Below are 10,771 nucleotides of genomic sequence, written 5' to 3' on the forward strand. Positions count from 1 at the left end.
CTGCTTGGAAATTTCCCTGGGTGCCATTTCCTTCTTGCGTTATGAAGAAATATTGATTAATCATTCCCTACTCACCACCTCACCGCTGTGCAGGATTTTAATGGCCTGTGTCGTATCCCTCCAACCAACCAACCAACCAACCAACCAACGAATGTTTTCATGGAGGTGGCAGATGCTTGGCTTTGCAAAGTGGGGAATGACAGAGGGGTTCCGTGCTTTACTTGTCTGTCCCAGGTGGTGACGGCCACCACGTGTGGCTTTCTCGGCTCCATTTGGGCAACCTGCCTCCGTCCCAGCACGGGGCCGAACGGGAGCTGATGTGCACAGAGCTCCTAAGCTTCAGGTCAGGGCTGCCTGGGTCTACCTGGGGCTCTGTCCCCTCTGCGATTGCAGGAAAGGAAATATTACCCTGGCTTCATGGGGTCATGAAATCACAGAGGATACTGCAAGGATGGTCATTCCCGAGGACCCAGCCTGCAGAGTGGTGGGAATTTTGGATGTTCCCGCAGAACAAAAGTGTTTCCTTTATACACCAACATTTCCACATCCCAGAGGAATTAAGCACAAATTAAGGAAACCACCAGAATCTGGACCATGGACCCGAGCAGGGACCGATGGGGCTCTTGACCCATCCGGGTCACCAGCCATGCAGGTGGTGCCACAGCTCCCATGGGTGCTGGGTGACAGCCCCGGTGGGTGCTGCTCATCTGGGAAAGCATGAGCTGGGAGCAGGGAATGGGGAGGGGGAGAAGGGGAAGCCGGTGCTAAAAATAGCTATTTTTGAAAGAAACGGATGAAAACCTCTTTGAAGAAATGAGGGGAGAGGGGGAGGGTTTCCATGGGAACGGGGAAGTCTGTCTCTTCCCAAAAGAGGGGGTGGGAGATGAAGAAATAGTAAATACGGCAGAGAAATGACGGGGGAGAGGATGCTGCGAGGTGGTGGCGTTCCCCATGGGTGGAGGGGAGGGGGCTGTGGGGTCCGAGCACGCCTGGATCCCGGGGGGAGCAGGCTGGGCTCCGACCCTGCTTGCCCAGGTAGCCTTGGGCATGTCACCTCGTGTCTTCCCCGTGTCACCTGCCCGAGTCACCGGTAAGAACAGCGAGCCCAGAGCTGCTGGGGACATGCTTGCAGGGCCAGGTCAGTGTCACCATGACAGGGCATCTCCAGCAGTTCCTGGCAGCTGGGCAGCAGCGATAAAATAATGAGTTTCCTCTAAACCCTTTTAAAAAGTGCACAAAATCTTGGATTTTTCTTCTAGGAATTTTCCACCATGGCACAGCCACTTCAGGGAGAGACCCTGCAGGGAAGGGAGTCACGCTGGGCAGCAGAGACATGAGGGGCTTGGCCGGAGGGTGAGGGCAGGTTGGGGGCTTATGGCAAGGTTGGGGACCAAGCTGGAGTGAGCTGGCACGGCACAGAGCTTGGAACAGCTCCCAGGCTGGCACGATCCACGATTTGGCACAGCTCATGACCTGATGTGGCCCACAGCTTGGCACAGCTCACGATTTGGCTCACCTCAAGATCTGGCACAGCCCTTGGTTTGGCATGACCCGTGATTTGGCACAGCTCGTGATCTGGCATGGCCATGGGACTGGCATGGCCCGTAACTTGGCCCAGCCCAGGATTTGGCCCAGGGGGCTGGGCTCAGTGGCACTTCGTGCTGTGCCATCTCATGGCTGAAGCTCCCATGGTGCCACCGTGCCCACAGCGCCATCGTGCCCATGTCACCAAGCCGTGGGGAAGGCACTCCCCCAGCCCAAGCAGCCCCATCGGCTGCCTCTCCTCCCTGCAGCATCTCCGTGTGGGAGCAAGCAGCCCCGACTTGGCAAAGCAGGCATTCGGTCGGCATCGCAGGTGAAGGCACTTGTGGAGCCCTGAAGTGACTCTGCTTTGGAGCGGGAGGACTGGAAGGACAGAGGGACACGGCTGGGACCCCTTGGCGAGGAGGCGGTGGCCCACAGCCAGCCTGCGGGGACACAGGGGCTCAGCTGACACTGTAGATAAAGCCCCAGCCCCGGGGAGGGATGGGGGGACTCTGTCCACGGGCGATGCCAGGCTTGCGAGCGGGCGGGCTTCTCTCGCTCCTGGCTGGAAGGAGCCTATTGATTCCTTTTCTGTTCACTAATTTGGCTTCTCCTGACCTTTTTGTTTGTGCAAGAGAAATAAAGTGGCTTGAAGAGCCTTTTAACCAGAGCGGCTGGAGCAGCCCGAGCGGGAGGCACCCGCCCAGGACTGATGGTCGCCCCGTGCCAGCCCAGCACTGGGTCCATTAGTTCTCCTGGAGTGAGCAGCAGCCTGGCATGAAATATTCACGATCATCTCAACGAGCTCCAAAGCCCTCAAGACCTGCAGGTCTTTACCATGTTTCGGTTGAGCTAAATGACTTTTATTTTCAGTGAACGGTGCCCGGCTCCTCTCCAGACTGGCCATCCAGGCTGGTGGAGCATCTTTGGAGGCAAAGATGTTGCAACTCAGCAATCTCAACCAAACAAGAATTCAGACTCGTACCCAAAGGAGCTATTTTTAAAATAATCAGGTATTTTATTATGAAAATCACCTTGGAGAAATACAGAGGGAGAATGTATTTAACATTAACTTTGCAGACAGATGATATTTGCTGTTGTCCCTTTGGCTTTGATGTGCCTTCCCTGGGACCAGAAGATGCTCCCAGGGACAAGGAGATGCTCCCAGGGACCAGGAGCCCTGACCAGCTCCTGCCTACCTCACCACAGTATTTTGGGGTTCACCAGCAGCATCTGCCATAGAAGAGCAAAGCGTGCTCCGTGGGTCCGTGTCATGTTTTTCCCCAGCTGCTGTCATTTTTAGATGCCGTGCCACCACATCGGGGTCACCGGCGTCTCTTGGCATCGAGGTGTTGGTGCTGGGGGCGGGCAGGAGCTCGGTCCTCTGACGTAGGCAGCGGTGGCAGGTTGGGTGCTTTCCCCGCAGGGTGACTCACAGCCCCGGGAACTCACCTACAGCTTTCACAGCTCCTAAAAACGACACACGGCCCAGTTATGTCAACCCCTTTGGCTGGAAGCCATGACTCAGATGGAGATGGGGACTCAGCACCCTGCCCTGTCTGAGCCCACTCTGCTCAGCACTGCAGCCAAGCCTAGGTCCAGCTCAGCTCTTCCTCCTGGCATGGCTGCTGGTGTCCTCCCCATCCCTCAAAGCCCCTCTGGCTTTGCAGGAGGTGGCATGGGGTGCCCAGGAGGGACACCACAGGGAGATGCCATCATCTGAGGCTGTGCAGGATGCATGAAGGTGGTGGGACAGGGTCTGTCCTCTCTGGAGAGCTTCTCCTACCCCTCCTGGGGAGGCAGAGAGGGAGCAGCTTGGCTTATGGCCACATGGGGAAACACGGGTGCTCGTCCCAGGCGATGTGGCATGGGGCTGGATGTGGGTCGTGCTTTGCAGTGTGACCCTAGGACTTGAGTTTAGCTGTTCTGGATGAGGCTGGTGCCAGGGACCCCCTGCCCTGTGGGTTTCATCCATGCCCCCGCAGCACCACATCATGGAGCATCCCCCAAACCCACCCACCAGCAGGATACGGGGGGAAAAAAGGGGGAAACCCCCCACATTTTTGCTTTTTGTTTGTAGGATGAAGGCTGGCTGCAAGCCCAAAAATACAAGGGCTGAACAGCCTTTGGGAGCTTCCCTGGGAACAAAGGGGGTAAAACAAGGGGAACTCGTCTGCTTCCCAATGGGACCTGGACACTGGCTCGTCTGGTCCCAGGGACATCCCCACACCAGGTGACTTTCCCAGGGCCACAGGTGGGGTGAGGTTTCCAGTTTGGGTGACTGTAAAGTCCATTTGGATAAGAGAACTAATCCAAAAGGGACTTTTTTTTTAATGATAATATTGATGCACAGGCAGATTTAACATGGTTGGTTAAATCCATGTAAAAGAGACGAGTGGGTGCAGTGATCAGCTCCTCTAGTTCTCTGCAAGGCTGGGGTATGTCTGGAGCTGTCAGCGTGGCTGCGGGTGGCGGGCGCAGACACCCAGGCTGTAATAATAGCTCCGCAATTAGGATAGTAAATCAGTAAGTCACTCAATTCAGAGAAATTCCCCTGATTTGCTAGAGGTACGGCTCTGGCTCTTTGGAAGGAGCTGCTGCTGTTTATGTGAAAAAAATCCCTCTGGTTTTGCAAGACCTTCACGAGGCGGCAGCAGGAATAACAAGTTAGAAATGCAGCTGCACTTGAATCGTTCTCTGCCCGGCCTCAGTTTCTGCATATTGCATAAGGATTAACCTCAGGCAAATGATTTTCTGGATTCAGCCTGCCTTGCTACGGCAGATCTGCCTTCAGAAAAGGCAAAAATCATGTGGATGACATTAAAACCCCTCATCCAGAGTAGCCTCGTGTCCAGCTGGATGCACGCAGTAAGAAGACCCGTACGTGCGTGGGCTGTGCGGGGCAGGGAGCGAACGATTCCCAGTTCTGCCATGGAAATTAATTTTCAATATTGGGATCTAGCTGGAGCTTGGGGAAATGCATTTTAGTTTCAAGAGGGATGTTGGGAGGAGCAGCGGGCGATAGCATCCCCCTCGCACCCACTGCACCCACCCTCTGGCTCTGTGTCACGGCTGCTCCTGGCACCTCAGAGAGCTAAAATAATATGGTTTAGCCCTACCATGTCCCCACGTCCCCGTGGCTGGCAGGGCATTACACTTAGCACTGATTTTCTTGCGTGTTCAGGGTGGTCCATGCCCTCCCGTCCCATCTTGGGCCATTGTCCCTGGGGCCATCGCCATGGGCACCGGCAGCTCCTTGCAAATTTGACTGCTGTGTACAAGAATAGAAATATTTTCCATCGCCTCCTCCAGTGCTCGTGTTTGTGGGGGGCCAAGGACCTTGCAGGACTTGCTGCTGCCCTGATGCTCTTTGTGGGGCCATGGGGTAATGGCAGAGTGGTCCGAGAAGATGCATCTCCCTCGTGCCCTAAGACAGGGGTTGATCCATAGGTCTTATAGGCTAAATTTGTAGGAGTTGGGCCATCTCCTGCCTTCGGGGGTGGGAGATGCCTTTTTGTGAAGGGAAGTCTGTAAATGTGATATAAAATTACTGCTTTTTACATCCTCACGCCAGCCAAGAGCAGAGCAGCGTGGGCCCTGCGAGTCCCATCCTGCCCCAGCTCCTTCCCCAAAGCTGCGCGGAGCTGGTGGTTCTCCATCCCCCAGATCTCCCCGAGCAGATCCAGGCTATTACCAAGAACAGAGGATGGGTCGGAGCCGCACGGTAAAGCAGCATCACGTATCCAGGGATATGATTATTTCCCAGTGGTTGAAATCTAGGTCTCTTGCTTGGGAGGAGGGAGGCGGCGGGGGGTGGGGGGGAAGATGCTCATATTAATCTTATGAATATTCATGGAGAAGCTTTGCTGCCTTCAGAGGTTGACTCCTGGGGTATGAGTTTTGGGGGGCCGTAGGTGAGAGGTGCCGGCGGCGGCGCGGAACAGAGCGGCTGCTTGTGCATTCGCCGCATGCCTGACTGCGGAGCCAATTGTGAGTTGGTGCCTTTTCCTCTTCCCCCTCCACCTTTACATCCTTCCCCCCCTCCCCGCTCCCCACAGCTGCTTAAATACAGCCTGGCCATAAACGGGGCAAACGGAGGGGGTCGTGTTTGAGTCCTCCGAGGCGGTGCAACCCGAAATACCCTCTGAAACACAGGCACGGCTCCTGCCCACAGCGCTCTGCGCAGGCAGCGAGAAAATTGAGGGTCTTTGGGCAAATCTTCACCTCCTCCCTGCAACCCCCCCTTCCCAACCCCCAAATTTGCATGAATTAATCCCAAAGACGCTCAGAGAAAGGGGGTGGGGGGGTGTTTGGCAGGAAAGCATGCGATGGGGAGAAAGAAGGAGAAACTGGGTGCTGGGATGTGTGATGTCAACTCCAATGATGCTGTGACCATCTCTGATAAGCACGGAGCATCGCCGCTTGGGTTTGGGCTCAGAGGAGGAAACCTAGACCTCATGGCAGATAAAAATCACCATGTTAAAAAAAAAAAAGTAAATCTCTATGCTATTAAACAAACCTGGGGTGTTTTGGGAAGGAGGAAAGGGGAGGAGAGAGTTTATAGGCAGGAGAAAAACTGTATATGTAGAAAAAAAATATTCAAGGTAGGTTGATTTTTGGTGAAATGGGGGTTTGTGGCTGCTGGGTATTTTTTTTTTTGCAGCAAGATGGTGTTTGTGGTGTTTTAGCGTGATTCTCGGAGGAGCCAGAGAAGGTCAAAGCCGGCCAAACTCCTGAGCCAGCCACTGGGGAGCAAGCGGCGGGGAGAAAAATGCAGGAAAAAGAGGAAAAACTGGGACAAATGCAACGTGCTCTCCTGTGGGCCTGGCAGAAAAGGGTTAAGCGAGGCGGTTGAATGCTGCAAAGCCTTGTCAGGGTTGTACTATTTTTTCTAGTGCATAAGGAGAAGGGAGAGGAGGGTTGCACGGAAAAGGGAAATTTGCAAGAAAAAAGGGATCTGCGGAGATATCTGCACCTCGGGGGATGAGGAGAGGAACGGACAGGCGTAAATGGCCTGGAGACGGCTGAAATCTTTGCCAAGGAGGTTGGGACCGCGGGGTTATTTTCCACCTGCCTCCCCTGCCCGGTTCTGTAATCCTGGCTCAAAGTAGACAAGTGGAGTTGGAGCTGAAGAAGGGAGGTTAGAGGGGTTTATTTTTTTTTTTCTCTTTGGGAGGGGGAAAAAAAAAAGAAATAAAGAAAAAAATGAGAGGTTGGTTGGACCTCTCTGGGTTGAGCATCCCCACGGTGCGAGGCGGTGCGGGATGATGTAAATGAGTGCTCACTGGGAGCAGGGATGCTGATGACCCAGGACCGGGACCGGAGCCTCAACATCCCCATGAGAAATTTTACCCACGGGAGGCAAATTCCCACGGGGGTGGGTCGGCCGGAGGGGGGGTGTCTTTTCGGAGGATGGGGAGGGCGGATGCAGGTTGCGCGGGTCCCACGGTCGGGCCCACGATGCTCGGGGCTCCTCGGAGCCATTTGTGGGGGGCAGGTGGTCTTTGGGGAGGGCAGAGAGGGACTGGTGGAGGGGTTCAGTCTGGCGGATGAAGCTGGAGCCCTCCCAAACCACCCGGGAACGCGACGCGATGGCGTGGGCGCTGCACCCAGTGGGTACCACCAACTCCCAGTGCTCGGCAGTGGTGGGAACCCACCACGGGTTTGCAGTCTGGAGCGGGGGGGCTGTGTTGTTCCCCCCGCCCTGCTCCCCTCTGCCTGGCACCAGCTCCCACGGGCATTGAGCAAGAAGCAGAGGGAGATGGGGCTCTGTTTTTTTCCGCCTTGCCGCTAGCGCGCTCTCGCCCTCCTCTCGTGTTGCACTGCAGGTTGGCCAGGCAGCGGGCGAACAGCTCGTGGGGAGGGCAAAAAAAAAAATAAGGGGGTGCCTGGAGGAGCCGAGGCTTTGCAGATGCTCCTTTCAAGCTCCCAGCAGCTTGTTACCTTCTCGGTGTTTTTTCCAGGCGATGCCACACCTCCCGAGGACACTGGGGACATCGGGTTTTGCTGAGCTTAGCATCTTCTCGCCGTCGTACCGAAGGCATCAGACAGACGCTCATCTGCCCTGAAGTGCAGATCTGCAACAGCTACCGAGAAGACTCTGTCTCTCTGTCTCTCTTGTCTCTCTTTCTCTCTGTCTCTCCAGTCCAAACCATTACAAGACCTGACTTCCACCATCTGGGAATCTAACCCCTTTTATGTCCCTTCTCCTTTTTCTACGATGACTCACCATTATTTTTAACTTTGAAGAGAGAGGAAATTATGGGGATCTTGGAAGCCTGTATTTCTCTCTAGGATTTTCCCCAGGGTCAGATAATCGGTGTTTCCTAAAGAGACACTTAAGATTTGGCTTCTCCAGGTAATGTGATTTGTTTTTCTGTGTGCCATGGTGGTTTGCAGAGAATGACAGGAGCCGGGACAGCAGCGGTCGAGGAGGGGGACTGCAGTAGTCCGCGGGGCAGCTTGCACCGGCGAATTCAGGCAGCCGCAGAGCTCGGCCGGTTGGCTGCAGGCAGGGAGGGCAGCGTGTGGTCTCACGGCTTGATGGCCGGGGCAGGAGGCTTGGGAAGGTGGCTAACTGGCTAACTTAAAAGCGGAGAGCCCAGGGTAGATTGTCTGAGACTGCACGGTTAAATGTTAACCCTTAGCTGCATGCCTGGAAATGAGCTGAGCCTGCTCTGCCTCCCCTCGGCACCCCGCGGAGTCCCCTCGCCACTGTAGGGCTGGATGGGTTCTTTTTCTGCCTTCCTTTCTCCTCCTTTCCCCCTCTTTTTTTTTTTTAATTTTTAATTGGAAGTTTGATTTTTAGCCAAAAAGCCCATTCTGGTTTGCCAATGCCAGTTTTCCCACACTGGCTTTGAATGGTTGGCGGTTCCTCAGGTGTTTTCTCTCTTCCACCTAATGGGTTTAGACGGGAGTTTTTGAACTCTGTCCCAAAGGCAGCAAATTAACCCCCTCGAGGAAGGGCATAGACGTGCTAGTGAAGGGAGCTGCTCTCCTCCCCCCAACTTTATTTCATCTCTCTCTTTCCCAGCAGGGGCAATTTTCTTTCCTTTTTTTTTTTTTTTTTAATTTTTCTCTTTTTTTTTAATTTTCTCTTTTTTTTTTATCATCCCTTCGCCTTTTCATGAGACACTTCCAAACCTACGTACCTGTCCTTCTGCAGGATAGTAGCCCTGCCCTCAATCCGATTCCACCACCGGGCATTGGGAAGAGTTTAGCATAAGGATTTCTTTTAAACCCCAATATGACAGTTGCTACCGGAGATCCTGCAGACGAAGCTGCAGCTCTTCCCGGTCACCCGCAGGACACGTATAACCCTGAGACCGACCATGAATGCTGCGAGAGGGTGGTCATTAATATTTCGGGTCTGCGCTTCGAGACACAGCTCAAGACGTTGGCCCAGTTTCCAGAGACCTTACTAGGGGATCCTAAAAAAAGAATGAGATATTTCGACCCGCTCCGGAATGAATATTTCTTTGACCGGAACAGACCCAGCTTCGATGCGATTTTGTACTACTACCAGTCCGGTGGGAGGTTGCGGCGTCCGGTTAATGTGCCCTTAGATATCTTCTCAGAAGAGATTCGTTTCTATGAACTGGGGGAAGAAGCGATGGAGATGTTTCGGGAGGATGAAGGCTACATCAAAGAAGAGGAAAGACCGTTGCCTGAGAATGAGTTTCAGAGACAAGTGTGGTTGCTCTTTGAGTACCCCGAGAGCTCAGGCCCTGCCAGGATTATAGCTATTGTCTCCGTCATGGTGATTTTAATCTCCATCGTCAGCTTTTGCCTGGAAACGTTGCCTATTTTTCGGGATGAGAATGAAGACATGCATGGCAGTGGGCTGAGCCATCCCCCCTACTCCAACAGCAGCATGGGGTACCAGCAGTCCACCTCTTTCACAGACCCCTTCTTCATCGTGGAGACACTTTGCATCATCTGGTTCTCCTTCGAGTTCTTGGTGAGGTTTTTCGCCTGCCCCAGCAAGGCTGGGTTTTTTACCAACATCATGAACATTATAGACATCGTAGCCATCATTCCCTATTTCATCACCTTAGGGACGGAGCTGGCTGAGAAGCCAGAGGATGGTCAGCAAGGCCAGCAAGCCATGTCCTTGGCCATCCTTCGAGTCATCCGCTTGGTGCGGGTCTTCAGGATCTTCAAGCTCTCCCGACACTCCAAGGGGCTGCAGATCCTGGGGCAGACTCTCAAGGCCAGCATGCGGGAGCTGGGCCTCTTGATATTTTTCCTCTTCATCGGCGTCATCCTCTTCTCCAGCGCCGTCTACTTTGCCGAGGCCGACGAGAGCGAGTCCCAGTTCCCGAGCATCCCCGATGCCTTCTGGTGGGCTGTGGTTTCTATGACGACTGTTGGTTACGGAGACATGGTCCCCACGACCATCGGGGGGAAAATAGTGGGTTCCTTGTGTGCCATCGCTGGCGTATTAACGATTGCCTTACCGGTGCCCGTCATAGTGTCTAACTTCAATTACTTCTACCACCGGGAGACGGAGGGAGAGGAGCAGGCTCAATATTTGCAAGTAACCAGCTGCCCAAAGATCCCCTCTTCCCCTGACCTAAAGAAAAGCAGAAGTGCCTCTACTATTAGTAAGTCTGATTACATGGAGATTCAGGAAGGCGTAAACAATAGCAATGAGGATTTTAGGGAGGAGAACTTGAAGACAGCCAATTGCACCCTAGCTAACACAAACTATGTGAATATCACCAAAATGCTAACCGATGTCTAGTCGCTAAAAATCTAGTAACATATTTAAAGCTGAAGTGGAACAATTGCAGATATTGAGTGCTGCTCTGCATTGTAGTTAATACAGTATTTTCTACGGTGTATATTTGGTTCTGCATGGGAAGCAATAGCTGTGTAAGTGACTTTTAACCTTTGATTTCCACACCGTATAAGCATTTGTGCAAAAAAAAAAAAAAACCCCACAACATTTTTGTTTCCCTTCTCCCATCCCAGGTTCGTGGGTTTCCAAAGATAACGAAGAAGTTGGGGCGTTTCAAGCAATGGGATGGGGATGTGGGGGGCAGCTCCGGGCCATCCCGGGGTACCACGAATGCAGGTCCCTGTCGCGTGGAGCTGGGTGACAGCCAGCTTCCAGCTATGGAGAACGGCTGGGAAAGGTCAGGCAGAGCTTAATGAAGGGAAGATGAAATGGTGTGTCCGAATTGCTGGAAGGCTCAGGTTTCCGCCCCGGGAATGCCAAGTGCGAACGCATCGCTCAGGCTCG

General features: G+C 53.7%; 1 protein-coding gene across 1 annotated transcript; it reads left to right on the forward strand.

Annotated features, from left to right (window-relative positions):
- The first annotated feature begins 8,761 nt into the window (after positions 1-8,761).
- LOC137674140 (potassium voltage-gated channel subfamily A member 2) lies at positions 8,762-10,270 on the forward strand. The gene has a single exon (XM_068419317.1). It carries the CDS (start codon positions 8,771-8,773, stop codon positions 10,268-10,270), a length of 1,500 nt encoding a protein of 499 aa, XP_068275418.1. The 5' UTR covers positions 8,762-8,770.
- Positions 10,271-10,771: the final 501 nt, after the last annotated feature.

The sequence above is a fragment of the Nyctibius grandis genome, chromosome 27, assembly GCF_013368605.1.
Source record: "Nyctibius grandis isolate bNycGra1 chromosome 27, bNycGra1.pri, whole genome shotgun sequence".
Lineage (NCBI taxonomy): Eukaryota > Metazoa > Chordata > Aves > Nyctibiiformes > Nyctibiidae > Nyctibius > Nyctibius grandis.

What these genes read in the sequence shown, in the direction of transcription:
- LOC137674140 (XM_068419317.1), top strand. Translation starts at nt 8,771, where the DNA reads ATGACAGTTGCTACCGGAGATCCTGCAGACGAAGCTGCAGCTCTTCCC.